Source organism: Peromyscus californicus, unplaced genomic scaffold (genome assembly GCF_007827085.1).
Source record: "Peromyscus californicus insignis strain IS unplaced genomic scaffold, ASM782708v3 Scaffold_11__1_contigs__length_118956290, whole genome shotgun sequence".
Classification (NCBI taxonomy): domain Eukaryota; kingdom Metazoa; phylum Chordata; class Mammalia; order Rodentia; family Cricetidae; genus Peromyscus; species Peromyscus californicus.
The window spans coordinates 60,932,781-60,952,312 of record NW_026294402.1 but is presented as its reverse complement, the minus strand read 5'-3'; the positions used below and the strand labels follow the sequence as shown (position 1 = coordinate 60,952,312).

Here is a 19,532-nt window from a genome sequence, read left to right as displayed (position 1 = left end):
TATGCTTCCATGGTAGACACCTTACTGATTAAGGTGTCTCCTTAGCCCCTTCAGTAAATTTCTTTTTCTTCAAAGGAGTTATTTATTTTCTGTGTGTGTACCTCTCAGTGAGTGTGCTTGTATGTGTGGTGGGGAGGTTCATGTCAAGCCTGGCTTTTACATGGGTGCTGGCAGTTGAACTCAGATCCTCATGTTCACCAACTCCAGCCCTTCACTAGATTTCTTGACACAAGCTTTACTCTGGCCTTTTTTTAAATGATGCTGGTGATGTGTGTGTGTGGGGGGGGTGTCAGATGACAACTTTCTGATCAGTCCCTCCTTCCACCATGTGGGTTCTGGGGATCAGATTTGGGTACGGGGCTAGTGCTTTTATTCATTGAGCCATACCCCCAACCCTCTTCTCTAGTTTTAGCAGGATTTCTGATACTGAATCGCTCTAGACTGAATCCTGGCCCTGCCACTGTTGTGCAGACCAGGCTAACTTCTAACTCACAGAGATCTGCATGCCTGCCTCCCTAGTGCTGAGACTAAAGGCTAGCACCGCACCCTGCAATAATATTTTTTGTTTATTGATTGATTGATTGATTGATTTTAGAGATAGGGTTTCTCTGTGTAGTTTTGGTGCCTGTCCTGGATCTCGCTCTGTAGACCAGGCTGGCCTCGAACTCACAGAGATCCGCCTGGCTCTGTCTCCCGAGTGCTGGGATTAAAGGCATGCGACACCACTGCCCAGCTTGTAATAAGTATTTTAAACAAAGGTGTATTGTTTTGTTTAGTTAACAGTTAAGTCAACTAGAACTCATAATAGTAAGCAGTTATAGGTAAGTTTCTTTTTAAGGCTGGATGTGGTGGCACATGTACTCCAGGGTGGAGCTAAGAACTTCAAGGCCAGCAGCGCTATGCTAGACCCTGTCTCAGAAACCAAAAGAAGTTTCCTTTAGAGTGTATATCTTGAACGGACACATTGCTTCAAACTATATGCTTAGATATGCTTTGAAGTTCAACTGAAGGTCAGGCATGGTGGCCCATGTCGTTAGTCCCAGCACTTGGGAGGCAGAGGCAGGTAGATCTTGAGGCCAGCCTAGTCTACAGAGCCAGGACAGCCAGAGCCACACAGAGAAACCCTGTCTTGAAAAAAAAGAAGAAGAATGCATATGTCATTAATTGTTCTGGCAGTTTACCTAATTTTCAGCATTATAGCGGAAGTAGTTAGAAAGTACTTGGGGGAAAGAGAAGAGTTCCCAAATAAGAACTCAACCTGTGCCAGGAGGTGATGGCGCACGCCTTTAATCCCTGCACTAGAGAGGCAGATCTCTGTGAGTTCGAGGCCAGCCTGGTCTACATAGCGAGTTCCAGGACAACCAGGGCTGTTACACAGAGAAAAAACCCTGTGTGTGGGGGGGGGGGAGACCCTAACCTAAATTTCATCTGAAATTGCCACCAGACTTCTGGTTTCTAAAGGAGCCTGCCTTTCTTCTTACGCAGTGTCTGGTCCATTCTGATGACTTGGCTGCGGGTAGTTGGTAAGGGTTGAGAGTGGAGAGGGGAAAATGAACTCTGATTTCCCTCCCGTGGTCCTCAGAGCTTCTCAGCACTTTGAAGTAACTTTTGGCATGAATAGATCATGGGTGTCTGCTGCAGAGAGTAGCCACAAGTACCTCAGCTCCAGAAAAATCCTGTTGCTGAGTCAGACGGCCAGCTGGGCTTCTTCACTTGGCTTCAGGACACATTGATCTGGGTTTGCCTTTTCCATGGCGGAGCTGATCCACCCTTTAGTGTTCTGATCCTCCTGGAGCTTTCCCTACTTAGAAGTGAGGAAAAGGAATTAAAGCAGGGAGTGGAGCCATGTCTGCAGCTCTGTTTTAGCTGGTCACAGACAGCATGCCTTTTTACTCTGAGATCTCCAATGGCCTGGTTCGTGATCTTCCTTAACTAGTAAAATGGTCGCCTTCAGGCTCCTTTTCTCCACCCCTCCAGAATACTCTTTCCTTCTCATTTGATCTACTGTCTACCTCAGAAGTCCTTCACCTTTGTGTGTGTTATGGACTCATTCTGTAGACCCGTTCTCAAAATATTTTAATACATAAAGTAAAATATGTAAGCTTACAAAGGAAACCACTAGTATTAGTAGCAGGTACTGCTTTCTTTGTTTTTTGAAACAGGGTCTCACTATACAGCTCACGATGGCCTTGAATTCAGAATTCAGGGCAGTCCTCCTGCCTCAGCCCTTCAAATGCTGAATGTGTAAGCATGGATCACCATACCTAACTCAGAATATTCTTTTTCTTTTTTTTTTTTTTTTTTTTTTTTGGTTTTTTGAGACAGGGTTTCTCTGTGTAACAGCCCTGACTGCCCTGGAACTTGATTTGTAGACCTGGCTGGCCTTGAACTCACAGAGATCCAAATGCCTCTGCCTCTGGAGTGCTGGGATTAAAAGCAAGCATATCCTTTTAGATGATTTAAATAATAAAATCTAGAAATATGTATAACTACCCCAATTTTTGAATAAAGATAAGCACAAATGATACTTAGGTATTTGTAGCAGTTACATCATACAGAAATATCTACTGTTGGGCTGTGGGTTGTGATTCACTGGTGACGTGTTTGCCCAACACAGGTCAGATTCTGAGTTCTATTTCCAGCACTTCAAAACAGAACAAAACACCTAATGTCTATTAGTTATTGTCTCAAGTACTGTTGCAATTATACTTTCCTTTATAATCAAAGAAAATGGTGCTTTTTGGCCAGAGGTTAGGGAAAATGAAATTGTAATTTTGTTCCTATGGAAATTCAGAGACCAGCCCTTGAATGCTATGGCTTATGAGGCCCAAAGTGTGTGGGGGTGGGGTGCCAAAGCTATGAGAGAAGGTAACACTGTGAAATGTTTAAATTAACCATTTGTTTACCCAGTTTGTAGAGTAAGATGCACCCAGATTCCAACCAACACAAAATGTTCATTTTTCCCAAGTAGGTGTTAAACTGTTAAACATTGATTCTGGGAGAGGACTCATCTACAATACTTCCTAAAATTGTCCCTAACACCTTCAGAAAGGGAAGCAGCCCCATTAACATCTGGATTTGTGCCTGGTGCTTCCTGTATGGACTTTGATAGGACTAAAGAATGATGAAATTGTTGAATTTGTGATAGTTTATTACTGCTGGTAAACAGCTAATATACTGATACCACCTCATTTATTTCTCCAAGTAAAGGTGGCAAAGGGAGTATTATTTCATGCCAGGGACTTCTAGAGTCATTTTTAAAGACTGCAGCTTGTTGTGTGGGTGTGGCTCCTGGGACTGACTCCTCTCTGTGCTTGCCTTATTAAAGCAGTGTGGTTCAACAGTTCCTTAACTCCTTAGCTTTATTCAGTAGTACTCATTTTCTCTTTAAAAAGTAAATACTCAGCTGGGTGTGGTAGCACATGCCTTAATTTCAGTACTCAGGAGGCAAAGGCAAGCAGACCTCTGTGAGTTGGAGGCCAGCCTGGTCTACAAAGTGAGTTCCAGGATAGCCAGGGCTGTTACACAGAGAAACCCTGTCTCAAAAAACCCTAATAAATAAATAAATAAATAAATTTAAATTTAATAAACAAATATTAAATCTAGCCCTCCAAAAGCCATGTTATCGTAGCATTTAATTTGGATTGGGCCTGTAAGTATAATTATGGTTTTATTTTTAATGCAGTTACTTATTACATTTATTTATGTGTGTGTGTACACATGTGTATTCATACCACTGTCAACTGTGGCGGTCAGAGGACAACTTTCAGGAGTCAAGTCTCTCCTTCCACCATGTAAGTCTCAGGGATGGAACTCATGTCACCAGGCTTAGTGGCAGGCACCTTTACCTTCTGAGCCAGCCCCAGTTGAGTTTTGACAGACCCTACTGAGGTCTCTTAAATGTAATTGTTATGTCCTATGTGGAGCAAAGAGCAGTTAAGCAACCCGGGGACGAATCACAGCTGCTAACCTCAAGGGAAGTTGCCCGGAATCCTGGCTGTGGTTTCCAGTCCATACTGGCCGCGTCAGCTCCGAGGAGCCCACGCCTGGCTTTCTGTGCTAGGGAAATCACACTCATGGCCTGTGCCTAAGAGTTTGAGGCTGATAATTGTTAAAAATTACCCATTTGCTCTTAACAAAAGTGCCCTCTTCCTGGAGGATCTTTCTAGTACATCTCTAAGATTAGCATAAGCCCACTCTGCTCTTACTGCAATAAGCAGGAGCTTTTAGACAGACTTATCAGTGGAACCACCTGCTAGAATTCACAGCCAAAAGGAGTAAGCAGGTGTTGGATATCCTAGCTAGGAACTCTGTCGGCTAACAAAAGAGAATGTGGCTGTCATGTAAAAGCGACAAGGGGAGACAGGCAGGAGAGGTCCTTGGCTCTATTTTCTTCAACGTACTATTTTCATCGGCTGCCTAGAAATGCTTCCTCTTTCGAACTGATGGGTAGCTGTAACTTACTGACTACCCAGGAGATACAGTGTTTTTGAAAAGGTGTGAGTAGTTCAGTGTGGGCTTAAACTTACTGTATACTTTATAAAGCATTAGTGTTGGCTCTGCATTCAGTGTAATGTTTGTGTCTCTTCCTTCTTCAAAAATAACTTCATCCTGAAATTTTACATGTTCAAAACTAGCTTTCTTAAAACAAACAAAACCTTAACACAAATTAAAAGTTAGCTTTTGGAGACTGGAGAAATAGCTTACTGGCTAAGGGCAGAGACTGCTTTTGCAGAGGACCTGAATTTGGTTCCCAGAACCCTTATGGGGCCACTCCAGCTCCAGGGAATCTGATGTCTCTGACCTCCACAGACACATACCAACACAGAGACACACATTCATAGACTTAATGAAAAATAAAAACAATCTTAGAATCTTTGAGTTAGCTTTTAACTTTAGATGTGACTATGGCAACTGTTGTTGTAATACCTGGGCGGGTTGTATTTTGATGGCAAGCCTTTGTAACCTATCTTGCTGAAGCCTTGTCCTGTGCACCCCATGCACCCCACCCCACCCACACAGTGCAGAGATACCATGAAATGTCCTCCTTTTATTTAAAAAAGGGTTCTGGCTGGGTTTGGTGGCATGCATATATAACTCAGCGTTGGAGACAGCAGCAGGAGGTCTGTGAGTCTGAAGAGTCTGGATTACATAGGAAGACCTAAAGGTTTTTGTTTTGTTTTTGTTTTTCGTTTTCTTTAAGTGGCTTTGTTCAATTTTTTGTTATTGGTTGTAAGTTAAACTTGAGAACATTATTATGCTATGAAGGCCACCTGTGCCCTGGTTTCTCCCCAGTAAGATTAGTTGGTTCAGTATCAGTATAAATCAATGGAAAATAAATAAAATAAATTTAAAATCTTTTTTGCATATGGCATGTGGTATATGAGTGTGTGTGTGTCTGTGTGTATACACTTGCCAGGGGTTGGTGGCATCTACCTACCCTAGATGGCCTAGAACTCACCAGGCTGGCCTCAAATTCACAGAGATCTGCATGTCTCTGCCTCTTGAGTGCTGAGACTAAAGGCATGCTCCACCAACGCTTACCACTCACCTCTTCCCTTTCCACCTTTTTTTGAGATAGTCTCCTCACTGAAGAGCTCTGGAGCTCACCAATTGGCTAGACTGTCTGGGCAGCAGACCCCCACAATCCTGTCCCTGCCTGCTCATCATTGTGCCTGGCTTTTTAAGTGTGTCACAGGTGAGGATCTGAAGTTGGGTCCTCATGCCTGTGTGGCAAGCACTTTACTCACTGAACCATCCTCCCAGCCGTGAAAAAGATGTATTTATAAATTTACATATAAATGTACATATAAACATACTTTTATAAAAGAACTACAAATAAAGATCAGGGTAATAGTGCGTCAACTACCTTCACTTGTCTTAGAGCTCAGCCATGGATGATTGGATGTGGGCCCCAAGGGAATCTGAGAGCAGTTTTCTCTTCTCACAGGTAATTGTTACCTAGCTAACTAATAGCCCAAATCTTATTTCAGTCATGGTTTCCATCAAACTTGTGGTCAGGGCTTGCAGAGGGTGGGTGGAGGAAGACAGGCAGGTGACAGTTACCTGGTTGTCCTAAGTAACTTATTCATCTGGACCTGTGGCTTGCTTTGGAGGGGACAAGCTGCTGTTCCAATACTTTTTCGTAGAGCAGTCTTAATCTTGAACCCTCTAAGATCAGATGGTAGATCAGAAGTGGAGCCGGATTTATTCATCTACACATCACAGGGATAGATTCTTTGAGGTGTTTAAAAAGGAAATTCTGACAGGGCTTCCATCTTGCTTTATCGTTTCCCCTTTAGTGCAGCTGTGTCCTCGGTGCCTACTGTGTTTTAATCTCCAGGTTTTCTATCTGGAGAGGCTGGTCCCAGTGGGAAAGAAGTGGAACCGGGCCTTCTGAGATCTTATGGAGTGAGAGTGAAGGGAGGAAGTGGTTGTATAGGAAGGGTGGCCAAGCGGTGTTGGAGGCCGGAAGTGCTCATTTTGTTTTCATTCGGTTTCTTTGTCTTCTCAGAAGTAGTTCTGTTTTGTTCTTTAGAATTGGGAGCAGCTAGAGGAGGGACCACTGTCTCTGACAGATGAGGATACTATCTGAGCATCCGCCACTGAACCTCAGTAACACAGAACAGCCCCTGTACAAACATGATTTGCTAATACAAATCAAATGCAGCTGAAACTTTCTGGTGAGGAAGCTGTTGGCATGACAAACTCAGAGACTGTCCCGAAAGATCTGTCATTTCACTTTGTTCTTTTGGGTCAAAAAAGGCCTGTCCAGGGGACAGAATCCCTCAGATTAGTTAAGGGGATGTTTTAGGAAAAGTTCCTTTAGTCAGCTCTTTTAACTGACTTGGCCGTAGGGGCTGACTTCAAAGCCTACAGTACCACAAGCTGGCTTTCTGTTCGTGTGCTGCACAATCCCGCTTTGTTCACTCCTGTACCGGCCTGGGAATCCTCCCTACCCTTGTTTGTGACTCTGCACTGAGCTTTTAATAAAGGCCAAGGACCAACTGTGTTTTCACTGTGTGACTATTAGGCCAAGCATGACTGGTCTTATTCTTCCACCTACCACAGAGTGTGGCTAAATTTCTGTCCATGTGAGTTCCAGATCAAAAACTGAACGGTATTTCTTAGCAGCATTAGATAGAAAGTGTTATCTCTTCCTGTGTTTGTCAGGTGGGTTAGGAATCTCTAAGCTTCAGTTAACAGTTTAACCAACACCTCAAAGGAAGCCTGGGACCAGAGCTTGAATTCTAAATTCCAATGTGGTGTGCTTGTCACCAGAATACGCCCAGTCAGCATTTGAAATGACAAAGGTCATCAGCTGAGAAACAGAAATGCACTGGGACAGATTAAACATTTTCTGTGTATCCATATCTGTGCTGGTAGCTTGTGGTTTGGGGTGTCATATTCCAGCAAGATTAAGGTTATAAAAATTAACCCTAAATCGCATGAACTTAGCCCCGTGGTCACGTGAGCAACAGCATTCCCAATTCCAGCAGCCATTTGCCACTTACTGAGCTGGCTACCTAGCAAGCCCGTCCGTCTTCCTCTAAACACCATGGGACAAAGGGACATCACAGTCACTTTCTAGGTAGGCTGAGTTTGTTTTTAATGGTTCTGCTTTATTCAGAGTATCTCTTTGTTTTCAGAGTCAGCCCCAGTCTCCAAAGAAAACCACATCCCTTTTTCCTATCAAAAATGGTTCCAAAGAAAATGGGATCCATGAGGAACAAGACCAAGAACCACAGGACCTCTTTGCAGGCAAGTAGAGACTCAAAGTTTAGGCACCCTCTATTCACCTTTATTAAGTTATGAATTATTAAAGTCAAATTCTCCATACATATACATAAGTCTGAAAGCTTCAGCCCAGCACAATGGAGGTCTATGTCTATGATCCTAGCTCTTGGAAAGTAAGGCAGGAAGATCAGGAGTCCAAGGTCATCCTTGCTACTTAGCAAACCAGCTGAGACTTTGTCTCAAAACAAAACTACAACAAAAACCCCTAAACAAACAAACAAACAAACAAATCTATTTTTTAAGTACATGAGTTAAATTATTAAATGTCAGAAATATGGTAAGGGAAGCTGGGCAGTGGTGGCGCATACCTTTAATCCCAGCATGAGGCAGAGGGAGGCACATCTCTGTGAGTTTGAGGCCAGACCGAGTTCCAGGATAGCCAGGACTGTTTCACAGAGAAACCCTGTCTTGAAAACCAAAAAAAAGAGGAAAGTAAGAAAAGAAAAGAAATGTGGTCAGGGGAATTATAGAAATAGTATGTCACAGGAGCTCACAAAAGTATGAGGTTACTGACCATTGCTTTTATTTGAGATATATAGTCTGTGTAGCTTGGCCTAGAACTCTCAAACTCTCAATCCTTCTGCATCAGCTTCTTAAATAGCAGGGATTACAGATACATGCTTTCACTCTTGACCTTACTTAATTAATCTGAGACACTATTTTACTCTGTAGCCTTCACCAACCTGAATTTGCTGGCCTCAAACTTGTGACCATGTCTCTGCATCCCAAGTGCTAGAATTATAGAATATATATATATATATATATATATATATATATATATATATATATATATATACCCCCATGCCTGTCCCTTAGAACCATGAGAGACAGAGAGGCTAGAGGGGGTGGGATATATGTGAGTCTTACATGAATCTGGCTTTAGAGGGAAAACTGAAAGTTTGTTTAGATTTTAATATTTTGAACTTGAATATAAAGGAAAATATCCAGGTGATGAACTGTCTGGGGAAAGAATTGTACAGCTGTGTGTGGTGACTCACACCTGTGATCCCAGTACTCAGGAGGCTAAGGCAGGATTTTTACAAGTTCCAGTAAGACCCTGTCTGTAAAAGCAAAGCCAAAGAAGGAGAGCTGTGGATATCCGTAGAGATTCTGTTCCTAGAGCTGGTAATGGAAACTGCTGCGTGAGTGAGGTTTTCAGAGGAAAAAAATGGTAAGGAAAGAGAGACAGACTGAAGATAAGATCTGGGGAGACCCCTCCCACTAGGACTCCGTAGACCATCTGAAGACCGTGAAAGGGACAAAGAGGCTTGGAGAATGTAAAGATTTAAAAGTTTCCGCTCCAGTTGGTCTCTGGCACATGAACAAGTACACAGTGCACTCTGGCAGTCATATTTTTAGGGGGGAAGAGGGGTGAATGAAAGAGAACTAATAAAATATAAATAATCACTTGTCTTTAATAAGTAGTGTATTAAGAAGGTAAACTCTCTGTCTCTGAGCCTTTGACATTTATGTGATCTTTCCTTCTACAACCTGAAATCTTAGTGCTGCAGTTATCCACAGTGACTGGCTTTCTCTACAATGGTGTAAATCTTACAGATTTTCTCAGCACAATCATTCTGGTTTATGTCATCTGTTACCAGCTTTACAGGCAGCCAGTTGTTGCTTCACTACTGAGAAAGGAGCATTCAATGCTCTGCCGTGAGACATCCTGTTTAGGACTTGAGCATGCTTTAAAGCTCCATTTTATTTCCTACACAGTTGCCACAGTGCTGATTGGTCCCTCTAGATCCCAGAGGCTTTCCAAACATATCCCTGTTAGGAGTGAAGGGGAAGAAGCCCATGTTTTCATGCTTGGGCATCTCTTGAAGTCATTTCAATGGGAAATGCTCAGCTTTTCAAAGGCTCTTACAATTCCAGCAAGCCATAGATATTTTCTATTTTCCATTCTGGAGATTGAGTCCAGGGCCTTTGGGTATACCTAAGTAAGCTCTCTGCCACTGAGCTGTATTTTCACCCCTTTGGTTCTAAACAGGATTCTACTGTATAGCCCAGGCTGGCCAAGCTCTAGCCTCACTATTTTGTGATTTTGTTTGTTTGTTTGTTTTGAGACAAAGTATCTTTGGCTCTCTTAAGATCTCTCTCTCTCTCTCTCTCTTCCCCTCTGCCTCTCCTTCATCACTCTGTGGCCCAAGCTAACTTCAAACTCATGGCACCCCTTCTGCCTCAGCAGCCCAAGTCTAAGGTTATAAGCATGAAGCTTGGAAAATGCCATGCCCATATGAGACAGGGTCCTTTAATGTAGCCCAGGATGGCCTCAAACTCCCTATCATTCTGTTATCCTACTTCAACTTCTTAGGAATTTTTTTTCATGGTACTGGGAATCGATCATAGGTCCTCAGGTATATTAGGCAAGTGTCCTTTCACTGAATTAGGTCCCCAGCTATCTTAGTTAGGGTTTCTATTGCTGTGATGAAACAGCACAGCCAAAAGCAGCTTGGGAAGGAAAGGATTTGTTTTTGATTACACCTTCATACCACAGTCCATCAGACAGGGCACGAACGAAACTGGAGGCAGGAGCAGATGCAGAGGCCATGGAGGGGAGCTGCTTCCTGACTTGCTTCTCATGGCTTACTCAGCCTGCCTTCTTATAGAACCCAGGACCATCAACCCAGGGATGGCCCCATCCACAATGTATTGGCCCCACATCAACACTAAATAAGAAAATACCCTCCAGGCGTGTCTACACCCTAATCTTATGGAAGTATTTTTCAGCTGAGGCTTCCTTCTCTTAGATGACTGGTTTATGGCAAACTGACATAAACTAGACAGGACACCAGCCATTTTTTGTTCGCTGGTTTGTTTGAGATAAGAACTCACTAAATTGCTCAAGTAGACCTTGAATTACCAATCCTCCTGCCTCAGCCCCCTGAGTGGCTAGATTTCAGGTCTGCACTCTGAACCTGGCTAGAGTGCTGGGATTACAGGTACAATTTATCACACCCAGTTTCACCCAAAGGTTTTCAATGAATAGTTGATGTTTGACTCGCTTAGTCTCTTGTGTTGGATCTCATGCAGTGAACCACCTATACCAACTGGAGCTGGCTTCTTCTTTCAAAGACCTCACAACCTAACACACTCATTCTGTGTACTGCTTCCTGTTTTATGCCCCCATGGCAGGCAGGATCTTTTGCAGAAATGATTCACTTTCGATGGTCAGCACAGTAATCTAAAACTGCCTATGGTTCTGCCTAGCTCCCCTTTAAAATCTAGAAAGAAAAGGAAGCAGCTTTCTCTGTAGTCCCCAAGACTAAACTGAATACATAACCGTCAGACCCAAAAGTGGATATTTATGTTTTTCTTTACTAAAAAGAAAAACAATGAACTGGTTGGGGTTAAAACTTGCAGCTTCATTGCTCCACATTGGAAGTGCATTTGCATAAGAAATTTTACTGTCTAAAAATGGTACAGAATGCTATTTTAGAAGTCGTTTCTCTGGAACACTTAGAGAATGAGTTGTTCCGCTCACCTGCGTCTTCTCCAGAGAGGCGGCTCTTAAAGAGCAGATCTTCACTCTGAAAACTGTTCTGATCAGAAGTGGGTTTTGGTTTTGTTGTTGTTGTTGTTTTGATTTTTTGAGATAGGATTTCTCTGTGTAGCCTTGGCTGTCCTGGAACTCACTTTGTAGTCCAGGCTGGCCTCAAACTCACAGACATCCGCCTGCCTCTGCATTCCAAGTGCTGGGATTAAAGGTGTGTGCCATCACTGCTGGCTATGGCTAGTTTTTTTTTTTTTTTTGTTTTTTGTTTTTTGTTTTTTGTTTTTTGTTTTTTTTTTTGTTTTTTTTGAGACAGGGTTTCTCTGTGTAGCTTTGCGCCTTTCCTGGTACTCACTTGGTAGCCCAGGCTGGCCTCGAACTCACAGAGATCCGCCTGGCTCTGCTGGGATTAAAGGCGTGCGCCACCACCGCCCGGCTTATGGCTAGTTTTTAAACTTTCAATGTAACTCTAATGTACCAAACCACCCTTTCCCAAGCGTTACTGTGTGTTTTTTAGTTAATGAGGCTTCCTCTGATGTGTGCTGGCCTGTTCTGTCATGCTGTTTATAAAGCAGATGACCAAAAGTGCTGTCTTGTACAAACTACTAAAAACAAGAGTAAATGAGTTTCATGGAAGCTTTTGAGTGACCACTCCCAGGAGTAAAATTAGAGTCTTTTTGCTACATCATTTTTTTTTTTTTTTTTTTTTTTTTTGGCCAAACAGTTGCATCTGGGAAGAAAAGGAAGGGCTTGCTCTACCAAACCTGTGATAAGTAACACTCCCCCTCAGTGTCCTCTCCTTTGAGTCATGTAAAAATGTCGTGGCTCTTGTTTTTTGTTGTATTGGGTGCCTGCCATTTTTCTTGTGGCCCTCACCCTGTAGGACTGATGTTCAGCCTTCAAAAACCCAGTATTGATGCTCATTTTAAAATATCAACTGTTCCCAGATGCCACAGTGGAACTATCCCTGGACAGCACACAAAATAACCAGAAGATGATGCCAGCCAAAACACTTAGTTCTCATTCTCCACAAGAAGCCACAAATTCTCCTAAGCCACAGCCAAGCTATGAGGAGGTAAGAAAACGCACTGCTGGTCTTCTGACTTTTGTCTTTAGGACTGTGTGCTCCTGGTCTGGAGTTCATTTGGGTTTAAACCTGAGAAAACATTTACAGCTCCTGAAGAAGACTTATGATTAATGCACAGCCAGAATCCAAACAAGAACTCTTTCTTAGACAGTGTCTGTTCTCCAAGGACAGCATAAAGGTTTTCACTGGTCACTGATGCTATTTACTGTCAGACTCCCATAAGCTGAAATACAGCCTTGCCCTACCCCCTCTTTACCCAAAAAAGGCCAAGTCTACCAAAATCCTATAATTATTCATTATCGAGAAAATAAGGGTTTAAGGGAATCAATGTGAAGTGATCTGTGAACTGATTCATGACTTAAACTGTGAGCATTGGTTCACTGGAGCTACTGGGAATGGCCAGAGCTGAATACTGAAAACACTTTATTATATTGACAGGTATTGAATACTGTGTGATGTCTAGCCTTCTTCATGTGAATTCTCTTCATTTTCTTTTAAAAGCTAGAGGAAGAAGAACAGGAGGACCAGTTTGACCTGACAGTCGGTATTACTGATCCTGAGAAGATCGGTAAGGTTCTTTGGACTCTTGTGATGTTACAATGGGCCCTAACTAGCTAGTCTGGGAGTGGCTCTCAACAGAGCTGAACCAGCAAAAGTGATGTACTTCATCAGTATCTTTCCTGGAACTAAGCTTCTTGAGTACATTGCTTGGATTTTTTTCCTCTTATCTTTAGGAAGAAAAAACAGAGACATGAAATATAATTACAATCTTTAAAAATGCAGATTTGGGGGCAGGGGTTGGAGAGATGGCTCAGCAGTTATGAGCACTTGACTGTTCTTCCAGAGGTCCAGAGTTCAGTTCCTAGCAACCACATAGTGGCTCACAGCCATCTGTAATGGGATCAGATTCCTTCTTCTGGTTTCTGGTGTGGATGAAGACAGAGCACTCATATACATAAAATACATGAATAAATAAATAAATAAATAAAAACTAAAACGGGACCAGAAGATGACTGAGGGCCTAAGGACACCTGCAGCCGAGCCTGACACCTGAATTTGATTCCCAGAGCCCACATTTAAAGGAGAGAATCCACTCTGAAAGTTGTTTTTGACCTCCACATGAGTATCATGGCATGGCCATGCCCACACTCATATATATAAACATAAAATTAATTAATAATAATAAAAAACCTCAAACAGGGGCTGGAGAGATGGCTCAACAGTTAAGAGCACCCACTACTCTTGCAGAAGACCCAGTACCTAAAGTGGGTTTCTCACAACTGCCAGCTGTTCTAGCTGGGTGTTTATGGGCATCTTGTTCAGTTCTTTCACCTATCAGAAGAGGGAAGGGAGGACCAAAGAGAAAGCAGCATTCCTGTGAAGGCAGAGTGTGGTCTACAGGGAAAGTAGGACCAGGGCAATGGGTACATATCTAGGAATCTCTTGCCTGATAGTCTAGAACTAGAAATATTCCTTAACACATTAATTTTAAGCTTAGCTGCTGAAATCCTTAGTAGAATAATACAAATTACAAGTGGTACTAATTGTCTGAACGTTTACTGCTGTGATTTTGAACAGGAGAGCAAGTGTGTTAGTTACCTAGACCTGCTGTCACACAGAGCTGCGAACAGAGCCGCGAACTTGCAGACGTAACAATAGAAGTAAGCTAAGCGGCTGGGCGGTGGTGGTGCACGCCTCTAATCCCAGCACTTGGGAGGCAGAGCCACGCAGGATCTCTGTGAGTTCAAGACCAGCCTGGTCTACAGAGCGAGATCCAAGACAGGTACCAAAACTACACAGAGAAACCCTGTCTCAAAAAAACAACAACAACAACAAAAAAGAATTAAGCTAAGGGTGGTGGGTCACACCTGTACTTCCCACACTTGAGTGCTGAGGAAGGAAAGATGCCATGAGTTTGAGACTAACCTGGGCTACAAAGTGAAAACCTACCTCAAAGCCCAGCAATGGTAGCACATGCCTTTAATCTCAACACTTGGGAAGCAGAGGCAAGCAAATCTCTGAGTTTGAAGCCAGCCTGGTCTACAGAGTGAGTTTCAGAACAGCCAGGGCTACACAGAGAAAAGAAAAAGAAAGGAAAAATAAACCTATCTCAAAAACAAAAAACCAGAGATTTTCTCACAGTTCTGAGGCAAGAAACCCCAAAATCATGGTGTGGGCATGGCCCTGCTCCTCTGATATCATGGTGTGGGCATGGCCCTGCTCCTCTGAAATCATGGTGTGGACATGGCCCTGCTCCTCTGAAGTCATGGTGTGGGCATGCTCCTGCTCCTCTGATATCATGGTGTGGGCATGGCCCTGCTCCTCTGAAATCATGGTGTGGACATGGCCCTGCTCCTCTGAAATCATGGTGTGGACATGGCCCTGCTCCTCTGAAATCATGGTGTGGGCATGCCCCTGCTCCTCTGAAATCATGGTGTGGGCATGCCCCTGCTCCTCTGAAATCATGGTGTGGGCATGCCCCTGCTCCTCTGAAATCATGGTGTGGGCATGCCCCTGCTCCTCTGAAACTGGAAGGGAAGGAAGGTCCTTGCCCGTCTTCTGCCTTCTGAGTCTGAGGTGTGCATCATTGGCTTGAAGATGCATCATTACATTGTCATCATTGTCCCAAGTCATTCTAAGTGTCTCCACATCATCATTCCTCTAGGAATGTCCGTCTGAGTTGCCCTATTTTTTTAAGGACGACAGTCATGTTGGACTTGATCCACCCTAATGACCTCGTTTTAACGTCATTATATCTGTGAAGACAATGTTTTCAATAAAGTCATGTTATGAAGTACTGACCCCATACTCCAGAGCTCACAAATCAGATCTGAACACAGATTGCTCTAGGTGCTTTCATCCCCTTGTTTTATATTGTCTGGATTCTTGGTCTTGTTGATTTCAAGAAACCAGCTAATTAAAACATTTTTCTCTCCAAGACACGCTCTTTATAACAGCGTGTTCTGTTTGTGTGGGCTCTTTAGTCAACATGTGCTTCTCATTCCAGAACACATCTAAATAAATTAGAATTGTACATTTACCAGGGCATCCTTTTTAGAGACTTGGCAATTTGCATATGACATCTCCAACTTGGAAGTTATTTAGGAACTCTGTTCATTGTCAGACTGTCATGTGACCAGGCTACTTTCAGGGCTTCTGTATTGTTAGCCAGGTACCTCTTTCCACACATACTGCCTTGGCTTGAACAGTGTCTGGAGACACTGCAGGGTACCTGGAGGTCATGCTTGGCTAATGTGCTCTGTGGACATGGGCACTTAGACCTCTTCCTTGTGGAACTAGACATGACTATTCTATGGTGAGTGAAATTTTGATTAAACTTAAGGGTTTTTTTGTTGTTGTTTTTCAAGACAGGGTTTCTCTGTGTAACAGCCCTGGCTGTTCTGGAACTCACTTTGTAGACCAGGCTGGCCTCAAACTCACAGAGATCCACCTGCCTCCATCTTTCAAGTGCTGAGATTAAAGGTGTGTGCCACTATGCCCAGCCCAAGAATTTTTTTTTTTTTAAATGAGTAGTAAACAGCCTTAGTATCAGGCAGCATATTATAAGTGTTTCAGTGTATTGTAAAGGTGCTAATCAGTGTAAGGTAATTTCTTTAGCTTAGCTTGTAAATCCTATTTTGCAACACTCTTTTTGGTAGGTGTTGGTGAGATAAGACATATATGCTTTCTATTTCTGTGTAATTTCTAGCTTTGTGTGTGCGTGCCCTTGCGTGTTCACTTACAAATGAAAACAAGCATTTTCACCCATCACAATGGAATGATGTTATAGTATGGGAACCCTGCTGGTCCAGTTCTGCCCCTTCTCCCTGGCCCCTCACTCCAGAATCAGATCAGAAGCAAAGGCAACTGGGAATTGTTGACTTAGGCTTTCCTGTTTCATGAGAGGAAAAATCAGAGACAAGGGGAAAAGAGGAGGGGAAAAAACCTAAACCCCATGGTCCAGCACTGGGGCTTTGTCTGGATTCCAATCTATGTCTTTTCAGGGCTCAGGAAGTCAATAGAGCCTTTATCTCCCTAAGTGGTCTAGGTCAGGACATTACCACAGAGAAAACAGTTGCTTGAATCCCAGATTATTTGACAGTCAAAGGCTTTTTCATAAATATAATTCCTCCAGGAAAGGGAGATTTTTGTGACATCAGGCAGCCCAAGTGTCTTCCTGCCAGGCCCTTTGCTCTGGGTGAACATGCTGGATCAGAGAGGTCAGTGTCTTCCAGCACCAGTGGTGGGGTCTCTGAAAGAGCGGAGCAAGCCTGGAGCTAGCTTAGGGTAGAACTGCTTGTTTCCTTTTACATCAGTCGCTTCCTTCTCCTGCTTTATACAGCAAGAGAATTGTTTGGTTTTGGACAGATGTGTGTAACCAGCCCAAATATTGGCATGGTAACAACTGATGAATTGTCAGTATCCAGTGCTGCTTTGTGGAGGATATAAATGAAGCCTGGCTTTGGAACAGGGGACTGACTCTCTTGTTTAACTCAAACTGGGACCCAGCCAGCATCCGTGGGGGCATGTGTGCCACACATCCCCGAGGCACAGGAAAAACTGGATTTTAGGATTACATATAAAGCCTGGAAATGAAACAAGCCCTTCTAATAGAAGGCTCCTGTAGCTTATGGTCTCTGGTTAAATGTTATTGGATTAGCTTTCCTTACTTCAGTTAAAGGAATAATTCTCTCCTGCTTTCTTGTTCTCCCACAGGGGATGGTATGAATGCGTATGTAGCCTACAAAGTCACAACACAGGTGAGTTCCAGTGACATTGCTTATGTACCTCAGTAGACCTGACTGCTCACACAAAGTTGACATTTAGATTATTTCTAGGTATCTTTTTGTTTTTGTTTTTTCCAATATTCTCCTATTTACTCGAGCCGTAGCAAGTCTACATTGCCTTAGTAATCTTATTTTATTTTATGTATATGAGTGTTTTGCCTGCATGCCTGGTACCCACAGAGGCCAGAAGACGGTGTTAAAAACCCTTGGAACTGGAGTTACAAGTGGTTATAACCTGTCATTTGGGTGCTGGGGACTGAACCCAACCCAGATCCTCTGGAAGAATAGCCATTGAGCTTAACCTCTGAGCCATCTCTCTAGCCCCCTGCTTGGTCATCTTAACTAGGTACACTAGACTAGGCCTTCCCATTATTCTTCCAGAAAGCTAATATTTCAGTGTGAAACTTTGCAAGGTTTAAGAGGTACAGCATATCTGACTTTTCCCCATCCCTCAGGGACTATGTGACTGGAGCTAGTTTAATGGATTACCTCCAATGAAGAATAATCTGTTTACAACTTTTCAATTCTTGGACTAGACAAGGTGGCCCACATCTGTAATCCCAGCACTAGGGAGGCAGGAGCAGGAGGATCAGGAGTCTGAGAACAGCCTGAGGTACTTAATGAGGCCCTTTTTCAAAGAAACAAAAATTATGTATATGTGGCCAGACAATGGTAGCACACACCTTTAATCCCAACACTTGGGAGGCAGAAGCAGGATTTCTGTGAGTTTGAGGCCAGCTTGGTCTACAGAGAGAGATCCAGGACAGCCAAGTTACAAGAGAAACCCTGCCTCAAAAAACTAAGAGAGAAAAGGGGGGGGGGGGGGTTGTATATGCACTCTCAGAAGTGAGGAATTTGGAGGTGGTTGCTGTTGAAGACAGGATCTCCTTATTTAGCCCACACTGTCCTCAAGCTCTGATACATTTGCCTCAGCCTCTTGGTGCTGAAATCACAAGTTCACACCATCACACCCAACACAAAGCCAGGCTGTCCTGGAACTTATGATCCTCCTGCCTCAGTCTCCCACGTGCTGAAATCATAGGATTTGCTACTGTACCTGGCTTACTTTTAATACTTTCTAAAACTTTTGCTCCTCATCTGCCCCTTTTTTATTAAATACCGTTTTGTTACTCTGGTAAAACAGAAGTTTTAAGATGAGTACCATTGGTTCATCAACTCTACCTTCCTGTGTGTCCCCTGTCATAGCCTCTGCTTTATACCTCAGAGGCATTTGCTCCCGAGTAATCTTATTTCCTTTATAAAAAGTCTTTGCATATGTATCTTTAAGTGATGTGATGCTTTGCTTTAAGATTCCTAAAAATAATCTGCTGAAAATAGTGATTCATTTATTTAGCATGATTTTCCAGACCTATCCCTTGTTGGGAGTAACAATAGTTAGTCCTCTACATGAATGTACCGTAGTATACAAACCTGTTTTCCCTAAATGTTTCCAGTTTTCATAACTGAACTCTGTATATACTTCCTCACATGTCTCTGGTGCCCTATGGACATGTTTCTCTAGGTATATAAGCAACTAGGAAATAGTGAATGCAAGGAATATAAACTATTTTTTAATGTCTTTGTACCAATTTATACAAAAAATGGTCCAAAAGTTCTCATTGATTCATTTCCTTGCCAGTAACTGGTAGGGCCAACCTCTGTAAATTTTAAAAGTTATGTCTCCTAGTGCATCCCCTAGCTTTCCTGTCTTTTTTTAATTAAAAAATGTTAGCCAGGGGCTGGAGAGGTGGCTCAGTGGTTAAGAGCACTGGCTGTTCTTCCAGAGGTCCCGAGTTCAATCCCCAGCAACCACATGGTGGCTCACAACCATCTATAATGAGATCTGGTGCCCTCTTCTGGCATGTAGACGCAACACTGTATGTGTAATAAATAAATAAATCTTTAAGAAAAAAAAATCTTAGCCTTTAATTCCAACACTCAGGAGGCAGAGCCAGGTGGATCTCTGTGAATTCGAGGCCAGCCTGGTCTACAGAGCGAGATCCAGGACAGGCACCAAAGTTACACAGAGAAACCCTGTCTTGAAAAACCAAAAAAAAAAAAAAATAATAATAATAAAGTTTATATGTCTGAGTGATTATATGTTTATATATACATGTCAGCTCACCTAGGACTGGAGTTACAATGGCTGTGATGCACTGTGTGGGAGCTGGGAGTTGAACCTGGGTCCTCCAGAAGAGCAGCCACTGCTCTTACCTGCTGGGCCGTCACCCTAGCCTTTTTCTCCCTTTTACCAGGAGGCTTCTTTGTGTTTTTCTCTAATACTCCTTGGCCCTCCTGTGAACTCTAAAACCCACAGCACGTTAGTGGTTATTATCTACAGATATCTTATCTCCTTCCTTCCCCA

General features: G+C 43.0%; 1 protein-coding gene across 2 annotated transcripts in view; it reads left to right on the top strand.

The window, feature by feature from the left end:
- Snx1 (sorting nexin 1) overlaps positions 1 to 19,532 on the top strand; it is a 39,561-nt gene that overhangs the window by 7,852 nt on the left and 12,177 nt on the right. For both annotated transcript variants that reach the window (XM_052712835.1, XM_052712827.1), the window contains exons 2-5: positions 7,650 to 7,761; positions 12,241 to 12,368; positions 12,882 to 12,948; positions 17,097 to 17,140. In XM_052712835.1, the coding sequence (XP_052568795.1) occupies positions 7,650 to 7,761; positions 12,241 to 12,368; positions 12,882 to 12,948; positions 17,097 to 17,140 (351 nt within the window). The remainder of the gene's footprint in view (positions 1 to 7,649; positions 7,762 to 12,240; positions 12,369 to 12,881; positions 12,949 to 17,096; positions 17,141 to 19,532) is intronic.